Source organism: Thalassophryne amazonica, chromosome 11 (assembly GCF_902500255.1).
Source record: "Thalassophryne amazonica chromosome 11, fThaAma1.1, whole genome shotgun sequence".
Classification (NCBI taxonomy): domain Eukaryota; kingdom Metazoa; phylum Chordata; class Actinopteri; order Batrachoidiformes; family Batrachoididae; genus Thalassophryne; species Thalassophryne amazonica.
In genome coordinates this window covers 58,082,375-58,106,366 of record NC_047113.1, presented here as the reverse complement: position 1 = coordinate 58,106,366, position 23,992 = coordinate 58,082,375, and the positions used below count along the sequence as shown (strand labels likewise).

Here is a 23,992-nt window from a genome sequence, read left to right as displayed (position 1 = left end):
TTTTTTTTTTTTTTTAGCACTGTTGTCGTGTGTTACCTGTGCTGCTCCACAGCCTGTTCAGTGGATTTTTATTTTATTTTTTAGCACTGTTGTCGTGCGTTACCTGTGCTGCTCCACAGCCTGTTCAGTGGATTTTTATTTTATTTTTTAGCACTGTTGTCATGTGTTACCTGTGCTGCTCCACAGCCTGTTCAGTGGATTTTTATTTTTTTTTTAGCACTGTTGTCATGTGTTACCTGTGCTGCTCCACAGCCTGTTCAGTGGATTTTTATTTTATTTTTTAGCACTGTTGTCGTGTGTTACCTGTGCTGCTCCACAGCCTGTTCAGTGGATTTTTATTTTATTTTTTAGCACTGTTGTCGTGTGTTACCTGTGCTGCTCCACAGCCTGTTCAGTGGATTTTTATTTTATTTTTTAGCACTGTTGTCGTGTGTTACCTGTGCTGCTCCACAGCCTGTTCAGTGGATTTTTATTTTTTTTTTAGCACTGTTGTCGTGTGTTACCTGTGCTGCTCCACAGCCTGTTCAGTGGATTTTTATTTTATTTTTTAGCACTGTTGTCGTGTGTTACCTGTGCTGCTCCACAGCCTGTTCAGTGGATTTTTATTTTATTTTTTAGCACTGTTGTCGTGTGTTACCTGTGCTGCTCCACAGCCTGTTCAGTGGATTTTTATTTTATTTTTTAGCACTGTTGTCGTGTGTTACCTGTGCTGCTCCTCAGCCTGTTCAGTGGATTTTTATTTTTTTTTTAGCACTGTTGTCGTGTGTTACCTGTGCTGCTCCACAGCCTGTTCAGTGGATTTTTATTTTATTTTTTAGCACTGTTGTCGTGTGTTACCTGTGCTGCTCCACAGCCTGTTCAGTGGATTTTTATTTTATTTTTTAGCACTGTTGTCGTGTGTTACCTGTGCTGCTCCACAGCCTGTTCAGTGGATTTTTATTTTATTTTTTAGCACTGTTGTCGTGTGTTACCTGTGCTGCTCCACAGCCTGTTCAGTGGATTTTTATTTTATTTTTTAGCACTGTTGTCGTGTGTTACCTGTGCTGCTCCACAGCCTGTTCAGTGGATTTTTATTTTATTTTTTAGCACTGTTGTCGTGTGTTACCTGTGCTGCTCCACAGCCTGTTCAGTGGATTTTTATTTTATTTTTTAGCACTGTTGTCGTGTGTTACCTGTGCTGCTCCACAGCCTGTTCAGTGGATTTTTATTTTTTTTTTAGCACTGTTGTCGTGCGTTACCTGTGCTGCTCCACAGCCTGTTCAGTGGATTTTTATTTTATTTTTTAGCACTGTTGTCGTGCGTTACCTGCGCTGCTCCACAGCCTGTTCAGTGGATTTTTATTTTTTTTTTAGCACTGTTGTCGTGCGTTACCTGCGCTGCTCCACAGCCTGTCCAGTGGATTTTTAATTTTATTTTTTGGCACTGTTGTCGTGTGTTACCTGCGCTGCTCCACAGCCTGTCCAGTGGATTTTTATTTTATTTTTTGGCACTGTTGTCGTGTGTTACCTGCGCTGCTCCACAGCCTGTCCAGTGGATTTTTATTTTATTTTTTGGCACTGTTGTCGTGCATTACCTGTGCTGCTCCACAGCCTGTCCAGTGGATTTTGATTTTGATTTTATTTTTTTTAGCACTGTTGTCGTGCGTTACCTGTGCTGCTCCACAGCCTGTCCAGTGGATTTTTATTTTATTTTTTAGCACTGTTGTCGTGCGTTACCTGTGCTGCTCCACAGCCTGTCCAGTGGATTTTTATTTTATTTTTTACCACTGTTGTCGTGCGTTACCTGTGCTGCTCCACAGCCTGTCCAGTGGATTTTGATTTTGATTTTTTTTATTTTTTTGGCGCTGTTGTCGTGCGTTACCTGTGCTGCTCCACAGCCTGTCCAGTGGATTTTTATTTAGCGCTGTTGTCGTGCGTTACCTGTGCTGCTCCACAGCCTGTCTAGTGGATTTTTATTTTGTTTTAGCACTGTTGTCGTGCGTTGCCTGTGCTGCTCCACAGCCTGTCCAGTGGATTTTTATTTTTATTTTATTTTATTTTTTAGCACTGTTGTTGTGCGTTACCTGTGCTGCTCCACAGCCTGTCTAGTGGATTTTTATTTTGTTTTAGCACTGTTGTCGTGCGTTACCTGTGCTGCTCCACAGCCTGTCCAGTGGATTTTGATTTAGCACTGTTGTCGTGCGTTACCTGTGCTGCTCCACAGCCTGTCCAGTGGATTTTTATTTTTATTTTATTTTTTAGCGCTGTTGTCGTGCGTTACCTGTGCTGCTCCACAGCCTGTCCAGTGGATTTTTATTTTGTTTTAGCACTGTTGTCGTGCGTTGCCTGTGCTGCTCCACAGCCTGTCCAGTGGATTTTTATTTTTATTTTATTTTTTAGCACTGTTGTCGTGCGTTACCTGTGCTGCTCCACAGCCTGTCTAGTGGATTTTTATTTTGTTTTAGCACTGTCGTCGTGCGTTGCCTGTGCTGCTCCACAGCCTGTCTAGTGTCGGATTCCCTGTTTGGGAATCCGCTAGCTTAGCGTAGCTACTAGCTCTTAGCCGTTTTAGCATGGCGGCTTCTCCTGTCTCTCCCGTACTTTTCTGCTCTGGGTGTGAAATGTTTAGTTATTCCTCGGCCTCTTTTAGCAGTAACGGTACTTGTAATAAGTGCAGCTTATTCGTAGCTTTGGAGGCCAGGCTGGGCGAATTGGAGGCTCGGCTCCGCACCGTGGAAAATTCTACAGCTAGCCAGGCCCCTGTAGTCGGTGCGGACCAAGGTAGCTTAGCCGCCGTTAGTTCCCCCCTGGCAGACCCCGTGCAGTCGGGAAGGCAGGCTGACTGGGTGACTGTGAGGAGGAAGCGTAGCCCTAAACAGAAGCCCCGTGTACACCGTCAACCCGTTCACATCTCTAACCGTTTTTCCCCACTCGACGATACACTCGCCGAGGATCAAACTCTGGTTATTGGCGACTCTGTTTTGAGAAATGTGAAGTTAGCGACACCAGCAACCATTGTCAATTGTCTTCCGGGGGCCAGAGCAGGCGACATCGAAGGACATTTGAAATTGCTGGCTAAGGCTAAGCGTAAATTTGGTAAGATTGTAATTCACGTCGGCAGTAATGACACTCGGTTACGCCAATCGGAGGTCACTAAAATTAACATTGAATCGGTGTGTAACTTTGCAAAAACAATGTCGGACTCTGTTGTTTTCTCTGGGCCCCTCCCCAATCAGACCGGGAGTGACATGTTTAGCCGCATGTTCTCCTTGAATTGCTGGCTGTCTGAGTGGTGTCCAAAAAATGAGGTGGGCTTCATTGATAATTGGCAAAGCTTCTGGGGAAAACCTGGTCTTGTTAGGAGAGACGGCATCCATCCCACTTTAGAGGGAGCAGCTCTCATTTCTAGAAATCTGGCCAATTTTTTGGGATCCTCCAAACTGTGACTGTCTAGCGTTGGGACCAGGAGGCAGAGCTGTGGTCTTATACACCTCTCTGCAGCTTCTCTCCCCCTGCCATCCCCCTATTACCCCATCCCCGTAGAGACGGTGCCTGCTCCCAGACCACCAATAACTAGCAAAAATCTATTTAAGCATAAAAATTCAAAAAGAAAAAATAATATAGCACCTTCAACTGCACCACAGACTAAAACAGTTAAATGTGGTCTATTAAACATTAGGTCTCTTTCTTCTAAGTCCCTGTTGGTAAATGATATAATAATTGATCAACGTATTGATTTATTCTGCCTAACAGAAACTTGGTTACAGCAGGATGAATATGTTAGTTTAAATGAGTCAACACCCCCGAGTCACACTAACTGTCAGAATGCTCGTAGCACGGGCCGGGGCGGAGGATTAGCAGCAATCTTCCATTCCAGCTTATTAATTAATCAAAAACCTAGACAGAGCTTTAATTCATTTGAAAGCTTGTCTCTTAGTCTTGTCCATCCAAATTGGAAGTCCCAAAAACCAGTTTTATTTGTTATTATCTATCGTCCACCTGGTCGTTACTGTGAGTTTCTCTGTGAATTTTCAGACCTTTTGTCTGACTTAGTGCTTAGCTCAGATAAGATAATTATAGTGGGCGATTTTAACATCCACACAGATGCTGAGAATGACAGCCTCAACACTGCATTTAATCTATTATTAGACTCTATCGGCTTTGCTCAAAAAGTAAATGAGTCCACCCACCACTTTAATCATATTTTAGATCTTGTTCTGACTTATGGTATGGAAATAGAAGACTTAACAGTATTCCCTGAAAACTCCCTTTTGTCTGATCATTTTTTAATAACATTTACATTTACCCTGATGGACTACCCTGCAGTGGGGAATAAGTTTCATTACACTAGAAGTCTTTCAGAAAGCGCTGTAACTAGGTTTAAGGATATGATTCCTTCTTTATGTTCTCTAATGTCATATACCAACACAGAGCAGAGTAGCTACCTAAACTCTGTAAGGGAGTTAGAGTATCTTGTCAATAGTTTTACATCCTCATTGAAGACAACTTTGGATGCTGTAGCTCCTCTGAAAAAGAGAGCTTTAAATCAGAAGTGTCTGACTCCGTGGTATAACTCACAAACTCGTAGCTTAAAGCAGATAACCCGTAAGTTGGAGAGGAAATGGCGTCTCACTAATTTAGAAGATCTTCACTTAGCCTGGAAAAAGAGTTTGTTGCTCTATAAGAAAGCCCTTCGTGAAGCTAGGACATCTTTCTACTCATCACTAATTGAAGAAAATAAGAACAACCCCAGGTTTCTTTTCAGCACTGTAGCCAGGCTGACAAAGAGTCAGAGCTCTATTGAGCTGAGTATTCCATTAACTTTAACTAGTAATGACTTCATGACTTTCTTTGCTAACAAAATTTTGACTATTAGAGAAAAAATTACTCATAACCATCCCAAAGATGTATCGTTATCTTTGGCTGCTTTCAGTGATGCCGGTATTTGGTTAGACTCTTTCTCTCCGATTGTTCTGTCTGAGTTATTTTCATTAGTTACTTCATCCAAACCATCAACATGCTTATTAGACCCCATTCCTGCCAGGCTGCTCAAGGAAGTCCTACCATTATTTAATGCTTCAATCTTAAATATGATCAATCTATCTTTGTTAGTAGGTTATGTACCACAGGCCTTTAAGGTGGCAGTAATTAAACCATTACTTAAAAAGCCATCACTTGACCCAGCTATCTTAGCTAATTATAGGCCAATCTCCAACCTTCCTTTTCTCTCAAAGATTCTTGAGAGGGTAGTTGTAAAACAGCTAACTGATCACCTGCAGAGGAATGGTCTATTTGAAGAGTTTCAGTCAGGTTTTAGAATTCATCATAGTACAGAAACAGCATTAGTGAAGGTTACAAATGATCTTCTTATGGCTTCGGACAGTGGACTTATCTCTGTGCTTGTTCTGTTGGACCTCAGTGCTGCTTTTGATACTGTTGACCATAAAATTTTATTACAGAGATTAGAGCATGTCATAGGTATTAAAGGCATTGCGCTGCGGTGGTTTGAATCATATTTGTCTAATAGATTACAGTTTGTTCATGTAAATGGGGAATCTTCTTCACAGACTAAAGTTAATTATGGAGTTCCACAAGGTTCTGTGCTAGGACCAATTTTATTCACTTTATACATGCTTCCCTTGGGCAGTATTATTAGACGGTATTGCTTAAATTTTCATTGTTACGCAGATGATACCCAGCTTTATCTATCCATGAAGCCAGAGGATACGCACCAATTAGCTAAACTGCAGGATTGTCTTACAGACATAAAGACATGGATGACCTCTAATTTCCTGCTTTTAAACTCAGATAAAACTGAAGTTATTGTACTTGGCCCCACAAATCTTAGAAGCATGGTGTCTAACCAGATCGTTACTCTGGATGGCATTTCCCTGATCTCTAGTAATACTGTGAGAAATCTTGGAGTTATTTTGATCAGGATATGTCATTCAAAGCGCATATTAAACAAATATGTAGGACTGCCTTTTTGCATTTACGCAATATCTCTAAAATCAGAAAGGTCTTGTCTCAGAGTGATGCTGAAAAACTAATTCATGCATTTATTTCCTCTAGGCTGGACTATTGTAATTCATTATTATCAGGTTGTCCTAAAAGTTCCCTAAAAAGCCTTCAGTTGGTTCAGAATGCTGCAGCTAGAGTACTGACGGGGACTAGCAGGAGAGAGCATATCTCACCCGTGTTGGCCTCCCTTCATTGGCTTCCTGTTAATGCTAGAATAGAATTTAAAATTCTTCTTCTTACTTATAAGGTTTTGAATAATCAGGTCCCATCTTATCTTAGGGACCTCGTAGTACCATATTACCCCATTAGAGCGCTTCGCTCTCAGACTGCGGGCTTACTTGTAGTTCCTAGGGTTTGTAAGAGTAGAATGGGAGGCAGAGCCTTCAGCTTTCAGGCTCCTCTCCTGTGGAACCAGCTCCCAATTCAGATCAGGGAGACAGATACCCTCTCTACTTTTAAGATTAGGCTTAAAACTTTCCTTTTCGCTAAGGCTTATAGTTAGGGCTGGATCGGGTGACCCTGGACCATCCCTTGGTTATGTTGCTTTAGACGTAGACTGTGTTTCATAATTATTGTATGGCCTTGCCTTGCAATGTGGAGCGCCTTGGGGCAACTGTTTGTTGTGATTTGGCGCTATACAAGAAAAAAGTTGATTGATTGACCAGTTCTATAAGTATTGTTTAAATTTATTAGCAAGTTTCTTGCTTTCCAGTTGAACACAACTTTGCTCATATTCTCGTGAGATTAAGGTGTTCCATTGTGCTCTTCCCCATCAAGATCCTCCCTAATTGTTGTCTGAGTCCATCCAGGTGCGAGATAGTGTCTGCTCTTTTATGTTAGTCTACTCTCCAACACATTCAAATGTACTATAATCTTCAAATACACCTTGCAGTGCTTGTAGGCATCATTCATTGTGGAAAATGTGGGTAGAAAACTTGAAGTTGTCCACCAGGCTTGTGTGCACCATGTTATGGTTCTGTTGTGGTTGCGACGGACCAGCCTATCCATCCCATTGTCCATTGCACTCATAAACTGTGGATATCTTTTCAAGCCAAGTTGCTGCTCTCTCAAACACTGTAGACTGGAACGTCTGTAGATGGTCCTATGTGCATCTCTGGAGCATGTAGTCAACATGATGTGGTAAAGGCATTGCAGGATATCTGCCACACCACAGATTATTGGGTTCATTCCCCAAGTGCAGCTGAGTGTCGATTCAGTACACTCACTCACTTACTCACTCACTCACTTATCTTCAACCGCTTAGTCCAGTTAAAAGTCACAGGGGCTGGAGCCTCTCCCAAAGTCATATGGCGTGAGGCCTGGTGCACCCTGGGCAGGAAGCCAGTCTGTCATAGGGCTACATATAGACAAACAAACATATTCACACCCGCACGCACAATTCCAAACAATTTAAAGTTTCCAGTCCATCTAACCTGCATGTCTTTGGATGTGGGAGGAAGCCAGAGCACCCGGAGGGAACCCACGCAAACACATGGAGAACATGCATATTCCACACAGAAAAGCCACAGGTGGGAATCGATCCTATGACCCTCTTACTGTAATGCCAAATTCAATACAGTACAATTAAATTTATTTATACAGCTCCTATTGCAACATTGCCCCAAGATGCTAAACTGGATTAAGGTTTAAGTATGACCCACCCCCTGAGCAAATACACTGACATCAGTGATAAGGGAAAAATTCCCTCAGGTGTTTTAGTTTATAGGATGAAACATCAAGCAGACCAGACTCAGTGGGGTGTCCATATTCTTTGGCCATACTAACAATAACAAAACATCAAAATAACACAAAAACACTACAAGGAATTAATTAATTAACTATATATACATAGAGTCCAGTAATCACAACAACCAGTGATTCAAGAGCCAACAAACAGGTGAAGAGCAGAGTAACAGTCAAATGGACTACAACTAGTGAATCAGTGTTTTCACCTGTTTACATTTTTAGTTTTTTTGTTGTTGTTGGGGGGGGGCGCAACATGATGATCCACTGCACTCAGTATCTCAAACAGCTCCGCATAGACCTTGCACATCCCAATCCTGGATGGACCATTGATATGCAGATGGATGGATGAATGGATCCTTAAGACCTGCCACCATACAGCACCACCTCCCAACAGGTGCCTGTGCTCCTGCATGGAATGCAGTAGATGAATCTCCTGATTCTAGTCAAAGTGTCCTTGAGTCTCCTAAACTGCTCTGCCTTGGGGACCATTGCCTCCTTCAACCACCACACAAATGTGGGATAAGAAGAAACTTTATAGATTCACACTTGACATGGAAGTTACAGTACATGTTTACTACTACTACTACTACTACTACTACTGTTAGTGTACATCCAGATCAGCTTTTTTTTCTGGCCTCAACAAACCGAAAGTTGAGTCATTAGAAGTTGAGTCATTAGAAATAAGAGTTTGAGCAAATGACAAGCAGTCTGTGAAGAGGCACACAGCTGGAGGACTTAACTAAACTGAATGAGATGCATTGCATAAAATCTGGCTGCCAAAGAAACTGCACAGATTCCAGTAAACATTACAAGAGCCGTGTCGTCATAACTGAGCCAGAACATGACACATCTGGATGATGTTTGTGATGGAAGTAGCATCAGTTTTGCTTATCTGCAGTGTACAGGTAGTGTGCAATATCTCCCAAAGTAACACCATAGCGTGCACAGAAAGGGAGGCAAATGTGGATATAGCATCATTAAGAAGTACTGTTTGCATGATCTGGTGAATGCATGTTTAAAATGTACTTTATGGCAGCAATAAAAGAAGAAGAAGAGTAGAAACCAAGCATCAAACAGCCATAGAGTGCGGGAGTTTGAGAGTGACAATAAAAGAAATGGAAAGTGAAGATTAGAACAGATGGAAGGAGCGAGAGGAGAGAATGTAATTTTCAAAAAGGAAGGAGAAAGGAAAGGACAGGGACTGAGTCCTCCAACTTATGGCAATCAACATGCATTTTCTTGGAAGCCTGTTGCACAGAGAGAGAAGTGGTCCACTGCAGATATTTGGATGACGTCCCCTCCTACCATGGAATGACCCCCAGACATTCCTACTACCTACCACTACTGATAGATAACAAGGTTAACCTTCAAGAATTGTGCTGACTTTGTGGGCTTAAGGAACTACTACAAGCCAAATTTGACACCTGAAGCCCAATGTTAATGACAGGTGATTGATTTTAACCTGGGGAGACGTTCCACCATCTCACAATGGCCACTGACCATTGTAGGAGAAGAATCTGAATCTGGACCAATCTGTTATTTACAAGGCCAATTGAATTTCACTCAGTTTGTCATTTAATGAACCTTTTGTGTGAAAATCAGCATGCCTAATTAATTTTGATTCATGACAACTTCCATAGCAGTTTTTTTTTCCTGTGTATTGATAATTGTTATGAACGTGCTAGGCTGTAAATTAACTAAAAGGAAGAATACTCACACTGAAGGATTTATTCCTTCTTTATGCTGTTTCTCTAAGCCACTTGTTCTGTTAACAATTTAAATACCTGACATCTGCAGAGCTTTATTCTACGATATGCACCCACAATTCTAAGGAATCTCTTGATTCCTATTAGGAAACTATATTGTGTGATATAATTGTGTGATGAATGTTTGTGATGCCAACACAAGTTACACTAATGCTTCAACGTGTAATGGAGAGGAATCTCTGGCCTACTAATGATTGTGCTGTTTGTGTCTTTTTGCAAATTAACCTTCTCCACTGATCGCTGCATGCAGATAACTGGGAGCAAAGTTGCGGTAAGTAGCCCATTATTTATTTGGCTCATAAATCTTGGTCTTTCCATGTATCTATCTTCATTTACCTCTCTCTCTCTCTCTCTCTCTCTCTCTCTCGCGCACACACAGATAGAAACATGTACACAAAGTCTTAAATTTTCTTTGAAAATGTTGATAAGCATATTCCACACTGTGCAACATAGGTCATTTCTATGGCTTGTGTGTGTGTGTGTGTGTGTATATATATATATATATATATATATATATATATATATATATATATATATATATACACACACACACACACACACACACACACACACACACACACACACACACACACACACACACACACACACACACACAGCCTTCATATTGCTAATGGTCTCTAGTATGGACGTGTTACAAATTGCCAGCACAATTCCTGTATGTAAACGGCAGCATTTTGGAATGAGAGTTTTTGAAAAATGATGTTGCATTCAGGCTATTTTATTTTATTTTTGATTTTTTGCTCTCTCTCTCTCTCTCTCTCTCTCTCTCAAAATAGATTGCAGTTTAACGTCTATTATCTTTTTGATATTGTAATGCCAAAAAGAGCAATATTTTTTACAGAAACAATTCTATCTAATCTGTTTATCACAAAATGTGGGATATAAATGGTTTTAACTGTGTTCATTCTGTCACTGAAGAGAAACGCATGTTGGGAATATATGTCACTTAATAAGACAGACAGACACACACACATAGAGAGAGAGAAAGAGCAGAAAAATATAGTGTGTTTTTCTACCCTGAACAGAAATATTGTGCTGTTTTAATTTAGTGAATATCTCGGTGGCTGTATATTTGAATTTGCTGTCAGCAACCCTATTGCTATTTGAAAGAGAGTAAACCAGAAATGCGAGCTTTTACAAATATATGGTCTTGTTTATGTTATTGCGATTCCTTGTAGTTTACAATACAGTAGCTTATACTGTACTTTATCGTCCAGAGGAGAAAAAAAATTATTGACATTTAAAAATACATACAGGAAATTTGTACAACTGATAATGTCAATATAATGTAACAAAAGGACCATTAAAAACAAAAAACGTAACATATACTGTATAAATGGGGCTCACATTAAGAAGCACATACAGTATTATGTAGATTCATAAGATCAGTAGTTGCCAAATAGGGTAGAGTAGGGCTCAGTGCTAAAACCATCCATCCATTTTGTATACCTGCGTTCTCCACTTAAGGGTCATGGGGGAGGGGGTGGTCTGAAGGCTATCCCAGCAGTTGTGGAGTGTGAGGCAGGGTACATGAGACATGACAGTGTCTCACAATACAATTTAGATCAATAATGATGGTGAGCTTTGGATATTTATAGTGTATGTCGACAGGTCACACCTCCAAAACACAGCAGAAATAAATGTGAGGGCAACACATGCAGTTCTTAGCCTTGATATCAAAGTGCTCAACCATTTCCTGCCACAAAGTGTTGTTTGAGCTCCTGGTGGTGAACCTAAAGAATGTGTAAGAAAGAGAGAAACCAGCAAGCTGTGCCAAAGCAAACTTGTGTCATCTAGGCTGAAGCCCCCGTCACACATACCAAGAATGTGCAGGAACCAGGTCAAAATGGCAAAAATTGCCATCATTGGATGCAGTTGGGAGGGAAAGAGGTGTGGTCAGCCATGCCAGAACGCATCCAGATTACCTCATCCACACCAGCACGATGGCATCCAAAGCGCATGTGGACAACAGGTGGGTGACACAGAGGGAGGGAGGGAGCGCTGTGTTCCTCCCTTTGCACAGTCCCTGCCAGTACTAGACACCAGATTACAACCAACATATGGACCGGACTCACGCCATATGTGTCGATGCTGCGTCTGACGCATGGTGTGACATGCCCCCCGTGTTCACGCTTAGTGGCTCATGCAGCGGTCATGAATACACACACAGCTGATTGATCAATCAGTGTATATGTGATGGGGGTATAAGGAAATGCAAAGTAAAAGATTATCTATCCAGGAATTATAGCTACGGGTGACACTTAGCAGGATTGCAAAGTAACCTACATGGTCCTCTGTATGATGGATGTATCCAGAAAAAATAAATTGATTGAATGTAAGCACAGATGCTCCGTTGTGTGAACAAAGATTAGCAATAAGATAAACTTTCCTCTGCTGAAATCACTGTCAAGCATTCCACTGGGAGGTAGACACACCTCCTGACCTGACCTTTCACAGTAAAAGCCTCAGACATGCACTGCTGCTACATTTGCTTTTGACAGCCCATCTTTTCAATGATGGTAGCCCCTTCTTCTGTGGCACCTCTGATGTGTAATGATTCCTATCCTCGAGAGGCAGACTCTGCAACATCTGTCACAGGGGAAACCATCTCCAGAATTGGGTGGAGGTTACTGATGCTGCTCCTTTCTTCTTCTCCTCTTCTTTGCTGTCCTCGCTGTCCTTTGGGCTTTGAAGTATCTTGCTCCTTATTTGAGACATCTATATTATAATAGCTAAGTGGCCTGTGTGTGTGTGTGTGTGTGTGTGTGTGTGTGTGTGTGTGTGTGTGTGTGTGTGTGTGTGTGTGTGTGTGTGTGTGTGTGTGTGTGTGTGTGTGTGTGTGATAATTACATTCTGGACTCACACGAGATTCCAGCAGGAGGCGGTAAATCATCTATATATTAAAAGCGTGTGTGTGTGATTTTATTTAGTAAATTCAATGTACGTACATCATATAATTATGTCGGTGAGGAAAATTAGTGTTTGAACACCCTGCGATTTTGCAAGTTCTCCCACTATCGCCTGACAAAGTTTGATCCAGATCTGATCTCTTGCTTGCCTCTACTGGTGGTTGGCTCTCACTGCGGTATTGTATCACTTCCTGTTCCGGAGCACAGCAGTGTTTTTCTGTATCTGTTAGCTGTTTAATCTGCGCAGTTAGATTGATCTAGTTATCTAGATTACGATTTGTTTCCCAGTGTAATCTTTACGTGCCTTAACTAAAGCACTCCTTCTGCTGAATCACCTCTAAATTATTTACACATTATTCACTTTGCGTGTTTTTAGGAATCCGCTAGGTTAGCGTAGCTACTAGCTCTTAGCCGATTTAGCATGGCGGCTTCTCCTGTCTCTCCCGCACTTTTCTGCTCTGGGTGTGAAATGTTTAGTTATTCCTCGGCCTCCTTTAGCAGTAACGGTACTTGTAATAAGTGTAGCTTATTCGTAGCTTTGGAGGCCAGGCTGGGCGAATTGGAGACTCGGCTCCGCACCGTGGAAAATTCTACAGCTAGCCAGGCCCCTGTAGTCGGTGCAGACCAAGGTAGCTTAGCCGCCGTTAGTTCCCCCCTGGCAGATCCCGAGCAGCCGGGAAAGCAGGCTGATTGGGTGACTGTGAGGAGGAAGCGTAGCCCTAAACAGAAGCCCCGTGTACACCGCCAACCCGTTCACATCTCTAACCGTTTTTCCCCACTCGACTTCACACCCGCCGAGGATCAAACTCTGGTTATTGGCGACTCTGTTTTGAGAAATGTGAAGTTAGCGACACCAGCAACCATAGTCAGTTGTCTTCCGGGGGCCAGAGCAGGCGACATTGAAGGAAATTTGAAACTGCTGGCTAAGGCTAAGCGTAAATTTGGTAAGATTGTAATTCACGTCGGCAGTAATGACACCCGGTTACGCCAATCGGAGGTCACTAAAATTAACATTAAATCGGTGTGTAACTTTGCAAAAACAATGTCGGACTCTGTAGTTTTCTCTGGGCCCCTCCCCAATCAGACCGGGAGTGACATGTTTAGCCGCATGTTCTCCTTGAATTGCTGGCTGTCTGAGTGGTGTCCAAAAAATGAGGTGGGCTTCATAGATAATTGGCAAAGCTTCTGGGGAAAACCTGGTCTTGTTAGGAGAGACGGCATCCATCCCACTTTGGATGGAGCAGCTCTCATTTCTAGAAATCTGGCCAATTTTCTTAAATCCTCCAAACCGTGACTATCCAGGGTTGGGACCAGGAAGCAGAGTTGTAGTCTTACACACCTCTCTGCAGCTTCTCTCCCCCTGCCATCCCCTCATTACCCCATCCCCGTAGAGACGGTGCCTGCTCCCAGACCACCAATAACCAGCAAAAATCTATTTAAGCATAAAAATTCAAAAAGAAAAAATAATATAGCACCTTCAACTGCACCACAGACTAAAACAGTTAAATGTGGTCTATTAAACATTAGGTCTCTCTCTTCTAAGTCCCTGTTGGTAAATGATATAATAATTGATCAACATATTGATTTATTCTGCCTAACAGAAACCTGGTTACAGCAGGATGAGTATGTTAGTTTAAATGAGTCAACACCCCTGAGTCACACTAACTGTCAGAATGCTCGTAGCACGGGCCGGGGCGGAGGATTAGCAGCAATCTTCCATTCCAGCTTATTAATTAATCAAAAACCCAGACAGAGCTTTAATTCATTTGAAAGCTTGTCTCTTAGTCTTGTCCATCCAAATTGGAAGTCCCAAAAACCAGTTTTAGTTGTTATTATCTATCGTCCACCTGGTCGTTACTGTGAGTTTCTCTGTGAATTTTCAGACCTTTTGTCTGACTTAGTGCTTAGCTCAGATAAGATAATTATAGTGGGCGATTTTAACATCCACACAGATGCTGAGAATGACAGCCTCAACACTGCATTTAATCTATTATTAGACTCTATTGGCTTTGCTCAAAAAGTAAATGAGTCCACCCACCACTTTAATCATATCTTAGATCTTGTTCTGACTTATGGTATGGAAATAGAAGACTTAACAGTATTCCCTGAAAACTCCCTTCTGTCTGATCATTTCTTAATAACATTTACATTTACTCTGATGGACTACCCAGCAGTGGGGAATACGTTTCATTACACTAGAAGTCTTTCAGAAAGCGCTGTAACTATGTTTAAGGATATGATTCCTTCTTTATGTTCTCTAATGCCATATACCAACACAGTGCAGAGTAGCTACCTAAACTCTGTAAGGGAGATAGAGTATCTCGTCAGTAGTTTTACATCCTCATTGAAGACAACTTTGGATGCTGTAGCTCCTCTGAAAAAGAGAGCTTTAAATCAGAAGTGTCTGACTCCGTGGTATAACTCACAAACTCATAGCTTAAAGCAGATAACCCGTACGTTGGAGAGGAAATGGCGTCTCACTAATTTAGAAGATCTTCACTTAGCCTGGAAAAAGAGTCTGTTGCTCTATAAAAAAGCCCTCCGTAAAGCTAGGACATCTTTCTACTCATCACTAATTGAAGAAAATAAGAACAACCCCAGGTTTCTTTTCAGCACTGTAGCCAGGCTGACAAAGAGTCAGAGCTCTATTGAGCTGAGTATTCCATTAACTTTAACTAGTAATGACTTCATGACTTTCTTTGCTAACAAAATTTTAACTATTAGAGAAAAAATTACTCATAACCATCCCAAAGACGTATCGTTATCTTTGGCTGCTTTCAGTGATGCCGGTATTTGGTTAGACTCTTTCTCTCCGATTGTTCTGTCTGAGTTATTTTCATTAGTTACTTCATCCAAACCATCAACATGTTTATTAGACCCCATTCCTACCAGGCTGCTCAAGGAAGCCCTACCATTATTTAATGCTTCGATCTTAAATATGATCAATCTATCTTTGTTAGTTGGCTATGTACCACAGGCTTTTAAGGTGGCAGTAATTAAACCATTACTTAAAAAGCCATCACTTGACCCAGCTATCTTAGCTAATTATAGGCCAATCTCCAACCTTCCTTTTCTCTCAAAAATTCTTGAAAGGGTAGTTGTAAAACAGCTAACTGATCATCTGCAGAGGAATGGTCTATTTGAAGAGTTTCAGTCAGGTTTTAGAATTCATCATAGTACAGAAACAGCATTAGTGAAGGTTACAAATGATCTTCTTATGGCCTCGGACAGTGGACTCATCTCTGTGCTTGTTCTGTTAGACCTCAGTGCTGCTTTTGATACTGTTGACCATAAAATTTTATTACAGAGATTAGAGCATGCCATAGGTATTAAAGGCACTGCGCTGCGGTGGTTTGAATCATATTTGTCTAATAGATTACAATTTGTTCATGTAAATGGGAATCTTCTTCACAGACTAAAGTTAATTATGGAGTTCCACAAGGTTCTGTGCTAGGACCAATTTTATTCACTTTATACATGCTTCCCTTAGGCAGTATTATTAGACGGTATTGCTTAAATTTTCATTGTTACGCAGATGATACCCAGCTTTATCTATCCATGAAGCCAGAGGACACACACCAATTAGCTAAACTGCAGGATTGTCTTACAGACATAAAGACATGGATGACCTCTAATTTCCTGCTTTTAAACTCAGATAAAACTGAAGTTATTGTACTTGGCCCCACAAATCTTAGAAACATGGTGTCTAACCAGATCCTTACTCTGGATGGCATTACCCTGACCTCTAGTAATACTGTGAGAAATCTTGGAGTCATTTCTGATCAGGATATGTCATTCAAAGCGCATATTAAACAAATATGTAGGACTGCTTTTTTGCATTTACGCAATATCTCTAAAATCAGAAAGGTCTTGTCTCAGAGTGATGCTGAAAAACTAATTCATGCATTTATTTCCTCTAGGCTGGACTATTGTAATTCATTATTATCAGGTTGTCCTAAAAGTTCCCTAAAAAGCCTTCAGTTAATTCAAAATGCTGCAGCTAGAGTACTGACGGGGACTAGAAGGAGAGAGCATATCTCACCCATATTGGCCTCTCTTCATTGGCTTCCTGTTAATTCTAGAATAGAATTTAAAATTCTTCTTCTTACTTATAAGGTTTTGAATAATCAGGTCCCATCTTATCTTAGGGACCTCGTAGTACCATATCACCCCAATAGAGCGCTTCGCTCTCAGACTGCAGGCTTACTTGTAGTTCCTAGGGTTTGTAAGAGTAGAATGGAAGGCAGAGCCTTCAGCTTTCAGGCTCCTCTCCTGTGGAACCAGCTCCCAATTCAGATCAGGGAGACAGACACCCTCTCTACTTTTAAGATTAGGCTTAAAACTTTCCTTTTTGCTAAAGCTTATAGTTAGGGCTGGATCAGGTGACCCTGAACCATCCCTTAGTTATGCTGCTATAGACGTAGACTGCTGGGGGGTTCCCATGATGCACTGTTTCTTTCTCTTTTTGCTCTGTATGCACCACTCTGCATTTAATCATTAGTGATCGATCTCTGCTCCCCTCCACAGCATGTCTTTTTCCTGGTTCTCTCCCTCAGCCCCAACCAGTCCCAGCAGAAGACTGCCCCTCCCTGAGCCTGGTTCTGCTGGAGGTTTCTTCCTGTTAAAAGGGAGTTTTTCCTTCCCACTGTAGCCAAGTGCTTGCTCACAGGGGGTCGTTTTGACCGTTGGGGTTTTACATAATTATTGTATGGCCTTGCCTTACAATATAAAGCGCCTTGGGGCAACTGTTTGTTGTGATTTGGCGCTATATAAAAAAATTGATTGATTGATTGATTGACTTAGAAATCATGGAGGGGTCTGAAATTTTCATCTTAGGTGCATGTCCACTGTGAGAGACATAATCTAAAAAAAAATAAAATCCGGAAATCACAATGTATTATTTTTTAATAATTTATTTGCATGTTACTGCTGCAAATAAGTATTTGAACACCTATCAACCAGCAAGATTTCTGGCTCAGACAGACCTGTTAATTTGTCTTTAATAAGCCCTCTTATTCTGCATTCTGTACCTATATTAATTGCACCTGTTTGAACTTGTTACCTGTATAAAAGACACCTGTTCACACACTCAGTCAATCACACTCCAACCTGTCCACCATAGCCAAGACCAAAGAGCTGTCTAAGGATACCAGGGACAAAAATGTAGACCTGCACAAGGCTGGGATGGACTACAGGACAACAGACAAGCAGCTTGATAGAAGACAACAACTGTTATGATTATTTATTAGAAAGTGGAAGAAACACAAGATGACTGTCAATCTCCCTCGGTCTAGGATTCCATGCAAGATCTCACTTTGTGGGGTAAGGATCATTCTGAGAAAGCTCAGAACTACACAGGAGGACCTGGTCAATGACCTGAAGAGAGCTGGGACCACAGTCACAAAGATTACATTAGTAACACATGATGCTGTCATGGTTTAAAATCCTGCAGGGCAGCAAGGTCCCCCTGCTCAAGCCAGCACATGTCCAGGCTTGTTTGAAGTTCACCAGTGACCATATGGATGATCCAGAGGAGGCATGGGAGAAGGTCATGTGGTCAGATGAGACCAGAATACAGCTTTTTGGAGTCAACTCCACTTACCATGTTTAGAGGATGAGAACAACCCCAAGAAAACCATCCCAACCGTGAAGCATGGGGGTGGAAACATCATACTCTGGGGGTGCTCTTCTGCAAAGGGGACAGGACAACTGCACCGTATTGAAGGGAGGATGGATGGGGTCATGTATTGCGAGATTTTGGCAAACAACCTCCTTCCCTCAGTACGAGCATTGAAGATAGGTCATGGCTGGGTCTTCCAGCATGACAATGACCCCAAACACACAGCCAGGGCAACTAAGGAGGGGCTCCCTAAGAAGCATTTCAAGGTTCTAGAGTGGCCTGGCCAGTCTCCAGACCTGAACTCAATAGAAAATCTTTGGAGGGAGCTGAAACTCCAAACCTGACAGATTTGGAGAAGATCTGTATGGAGGAGTGGACCAAAATCCCTGCTGCAGTGTGTGCAAACCTGGTGAAAAACTTTAGGAAACGCTTGACCTCTGTAATTGCAAACAAAGGCTGCTGTACCAAATATTAACATTGATTTTCACAGGTGTTCAAATACTTATTTGCAGCAGTAACATACAAATAAAATATTAAAAAAAATCATACATTGTGATTTCCGGATTTTTTTTTTTTAGATTATGTCTCTCACGCAGGACATGCACCTAAGATGAAAATTTCAGACCCCTGCATGATTTCTAAGTGGGAGAACTTGCAAATTTGCAGGGTGTTCAAATACTTATTTTCCTCACTGTATATTTGTGGCACTTTCATGTGTCATCCATGTAAAAATACATGGATGACACAAGAAAGTAAAAACAGTTATTTCCATTGTGGTCCATTTAAAACTCAAATGACAAAATATAAAAATAACAAGCAATCCAAGATTTCTTATGTCCGCCAATCCAGGTACGGATCACCTCCAAAATTCAGTGGAGTCTGCCATGCCCTAAATTTGATGAGAATACATGAAGTAGTTTTGACATAATCCTTCAAAGCCTATTTAAAGTGAAATCTTGATCCAGAATCCAGATCTGGATCACCTCCAAAATTTAGTGGAGTCTTCCATACCCTAATATCTATCTGTGGTCCAAATTTGATGAGAATCTGTGAAGTACTTTTGATGTAGTCCTCCAAAGCCTATATAAAGTCAAGTCTTGATCCAGATTTGGATCCAGATCTGGATCACCTCCAAAATTTAATGGAATCTTCCATGGCCTAATATGTATTTGTGGTGAAAATTTCACATAATCCTGTTAACAGATAGACAAATACATAAATAAATAAGTGCCCATGATTTTTATTATGTAATAATAATACTGATGATAATAATATTAATAATGCTAATAATAGTAGTGTTTAAAAACGGTTGACGTCTAAGGTTATAAAAACATTCTGGACTCACATGCCATTTCAACTCATTATAGAAACTTTACACAGTTTTTTTACCACCTTTGAAAAATATCAGGTATCTATTTCTTAAACACTACCCAATCTAGAGCCCCACAGACAACACGCTAGTTTTTCTTTGTCTTCTTTCCATTCCATGCAAATACAGAACAGTACATATGGATGCACATCTATCTTGACAACATCAACAACAAAAAATGTATTAAATTTTAAAAAAGTCAGTCATTCTTAGTAAATGCATACTTTTGTTGGATTATCATGATAGAGATTTGTCATGACACAGGTTTGTCTATGCTGTAATAATGTCCTGTGTTGGTTGTTTCAAAAGATGGGTCCAATTTTCAAGAGATATTTAGGGTAGAAAAAGAAAAATAGGGCCGTTATTGGTTTCTCGCTGCTGAATTGCAAAGTTTAAATGGTGTTTTGTTGCCTTTTCAGGCTTTTTCAGGGATTTAGGACACTGTAAAGCTTAACAGGAGCACATAGAAACTAAAGCAGGACATTGTGACCTGGTCTCCGTTCTGTCCATGCTCTCAGACAAACCTTGCTCTTTCAGGCATTTTACAGCAACATTTGGCATTGATTGCTTTTTTCAGATTCTTTGTCACACTGTTCTTTTGTGCTTGGTTATTTTTGTCAAATAAATGGGTTCTCAACTAGGCTTGAATGGAGGTAGAAGGGTAGTTCTTGATCAAGAGCAGCGGTTGTATTGTGTTCATGAAATTTAATATGGCAGACATATGCCTGCTGGTGTCATGACTGCTCTTCCAACGTGAAGGTCAACTTCAACAAGTTTTCACATTTTGATAAAAGTTGGCAGAGACCAGGGTTATTGAGATGTTTTCTTTCGAATGAAGAAAACCCATTTCACTTGGCATTTGCACCCTTTGTTAATCCTGTTAATCCTATGGCAGTGGATATATTGATGTAAAGCAGAACCCAGTGTCACTGTATACAGAAATTGATCAGAGTGAGAAGTGGCCGTATGCCAGAGTCTTCTCACATCAGTAGAGACAAGCATAATGTGTTTGTCTATAACATAGTATGATAAAATTATCATTTTCCTACAGTTTGGAAAAAGCATATATCTTGTAAAATGCAACGAATGAATGAATTAATGAATAAGTCTGTCCTCTGTAGTGTGTTCACAGGATAAATGCTGTCTGCCATCTTGTAACTCAGTGATTCTCAACCGGGGTGCCGTGATCGATCGTCAGGGGTGCCGTGGGTATTTTTCATATTCGCGATTACCGTGAATTATTTATTTTATCCACAAAGCATAAAACGACTCAGAATCTGACGTCATTGTGCTGCAGCCTCGCTCTCGTCTTAAGTCGGGACAATAACAAGGAGGCTGACGGCCGATTAAAACAGTGCCGTCTCCTTCAAAAGCCGTCTAAAATGCAGAGCTGTCGGTGTGTGTGTCTGTGCCTGTGTGTGCACGCGCGCTGAGTTAACAGGCTGCAGACTGCGAGGGAGGGGGTGGGTCAGGGAGGGGAGGGGGTGAGTGAGGGAGATTCCTGAATGCAGGCGCGACACGTTCGGTGCGCAGCGAGCGCAGAGCAGAGAGAGGATTTTAAATGGAGTGAACTTGTTAACAAAACGAAAACGTGAAGCTTTTACTTCTCTCTGAATTGGGTTTTGCGCAAAACCAGAGGTAATAGCATTATAATATTATTTTAGTTGGTGGTGTGCCACAGGATTTTGTAAATATAAAAAGGGTGCCGCGACTCAAAAAAGGTTGAAAAACACTGTTGTAACTCACCAAATTAAACGGCCAAAGTAGGTGTGTAACAATTAAACAATCCAAATCCCAAATCGATTTTAAAGTAATAGATTCGACTACATTGATACACGGACTGCTGAATTGATGTAATTGTGCCATGAACCAGTCATTGGCTAAATTTCAACATTATAAATCAGTCAAGATGGTTTCACTGCGACTTCCACATCTTCAAACCCTCATAAATGTTCAAAGGTCAGTGCAAGTCTTTAACAGGACTGGTCACAAGAACATTAATTTTGTGAGGTAAAAACAAAATAAGCATGTCCCAAAGTGGTAGGTGGTATAACTGATAATTGTAACTTTTTAAAATTTACGGTCAGTGATGCAACAGGATACATTGCTGCCCTTGGTACACCTAGTTTTGTTTGTTCTGTTATGATTTTTATTTATTTATTTATGATAATCATTATTATTATTGTGATTATTATTATTAATATGCATATGTCGTGGACATGAATGAGCGAAGCTCGTCAGCATCTCACCATGTCATTTAGGTCCTTTAGACTGCATTTTGAGTAAATGCTTCAGGGGAGCATTAACATGGCAAAAACCTTTCAGCTTCTGGGGAGCACCCCCCCCCCCCCCCCCCCCCCCCGCTTTTATGAATTTTTTTTTTTTTTTTTTTTTTTTTTGCCTCTCACATGCCTGGAAAAGCTCCTCACCATCTAACCATGTCCTTTAGGTCCTTCAGACTTTTTTCAGTAAAATGGTTCTTGGGAACATGAGCATGACCAAACCTTTCAGCGGGCCCCCCCAGACTCCCCGCCTTTTTAAGCATTTTTCTTGTTTTGCTTTTCATCTTCTGGAGGGACTCTACCCCCCATACCCTCCATTTTTAAAACATTTTTCTTTTTTGCTTTTCAGCAGACTTCCCTAATTACAGCCCTCTTGACCCTCCTGCCACTTTAAGCATTTTGTTAAATGTAGATATAAATTAATATTCAAAGTTTTCAGCTAGTTGACAGTAGGGCTGTACAATATGGCCAAATTATCATATCTCAATATTGTCATATAAATTATCATGTAAATGTCACTTATATACATGCTGTCCAAATTCTTGAGCCGCTTCGGTGGGTAGTGAGAGTTCCCATGGGATAAAAAAGCTTTTCAACCTACCATCCCTGCTTCTCAAGACCAGGCACCTAAGTGGCTCTACTCTCTTGATAAATGTTCAATGATTTTGATATCGGCCTATAATTTTTCAATAAACTAGGGTCAAGATTAGATTTCTTAAGTAATGGTTTAATCACTGCAGATTTGAAACATTTAGGAACAGATCCAGAAGTTAATGACAAATTAATGATTTCCAACACAGTAGGTCCAAGTTTGGTCCACAGGTCCTTAAACAGTTTTGTTGGTATATGGTCAAATGAGCAGGTTGTGCTTTTAGCAGACATTACAAGTTTCATCAGCACACACAGTGAGATACGATCAAATTTGGTAAATCTAGGTATTATATCAGTGCTGGCAACCACCTCGATAACAGGGTGTAGTGGCTGGATTAAGGCATGCTGGGATATATTTAACCTAATGTCATCTATTTTCTTCTCAAAGTAATGTAAAAAAATCTTGGGCCAGAAAAGGTGAGTGACTTACAGTTGGTTGTCCATGAATAAGTGTTGCCACCGTGTAAAACAAGAACTTTGAATTATGCTTGTTTTTGTTGATCAAATCAGAGTAATCGGCCCGCTTTGTAGCCAGTAGGGCATTCTTATAGTCCAGAATAACATCACGCTATGCGAGGTGGAATACCTCTAGTTTTGAACTACGCCATTTTCGTTCTAGACCACTAGCCTTATGCTTTAGGCCACATAAGTAATCATTAAGCAACTGTGTATTAGGGGGCGAGGTATTAATATCGGTAAGCGATCATGTTGAGTGTGGTTGTGAGCACTAAGTTTAAGCTGTCCACAAGACGGTCTACTGAATGGTCATTTTCCAAAAGTGATGCTGCGATATCAGGCAGTCTGGCTCCACGTTCAGTTATAGTTGAAGAGTTGATGTGTCACCGCAGTGATAAATAAGGTTCTTGTTCCACTAAACATGGCAACCAGATTGTAAACTTAATAAGTGAGTGATTGGAGACCACTGACTCAAGAGGCATGATGTCAATATTTGTGACAGCGATATTGTGAACAAGGACCAAATCCAGGGTATTTCCACTAATGTGTGTTGAATGCTGAATGCATTGCTGGAATCCTAATACATCCATAATGTCCATAAATGATTTGCAGAGGCTTATTTATTTGAATGTTGAAGTCACCAACAATCAAAATGTTATCTGCATGGGTTGCCAAGTTAGAGATAAGCTCACAAAATTCATCAAAGAATTCAGAATATGGGCCCGGGGGCCTACATACGGTGGCAAAATAGCATGTTGATTTTTTTGTTCTTCTGACCTTGACTATACGTAGTATCTTGGGCAGAGCGGAGATTCAGATGTTCAAACGAATTATATTTTAGACTCCCAATAGCTAGTAAGGTCAACTCAGATTCATAAATAATAGCAACACCCTTACCATGCTTCGTATCATCAGGGATGTGACTAAATGTGTACGCCGGTGGACAGGCTTTATCTAAGTGAGGACAGCAGTAGAATTAAGCCAGGTTTCACGTAAATCAATCGGATGTAAGTAACATTTCATCATCAACATCAACAGTGATTTTGATGACAGTGACCTTATGTTCATGAGACCTGAACTAAAGACTTCAGTGGGGTTGGCAATTGGCAGTTTACCTCCCTGGCAGATAAACTGCGCTATCACCATAGTGGATTTTCTGTGCTAATTTCCCCA

The 23,992-nt window shown here is 41.0% G+C and overlaps 1 protein-coding gene across 2 annotated transcripts in view; it reads left to right on the top strand.

Annotated features, from left to right (window-relative positions):
- diaph2 (diaphanous-related formin 2) overlaps nt 1-23,992 on the top strand; it is a 1,163,737-nt gene that overhangs the window by 105,991 nt on the left and 1,033,754 nt on the right. For both annotated transcript variants that reach the window (XM_034181862.1, XM_034181863.1), the window contains exon 6: nt 9,762-9,782. In XM_034181862.1, the coding sequence (XP_034037753.1) occupies nt 9,762-9,782 (21 nt within the window). The remainder of the gene's footprint in view (nt 1-9,761; nt 9,783-23,992) is intronic.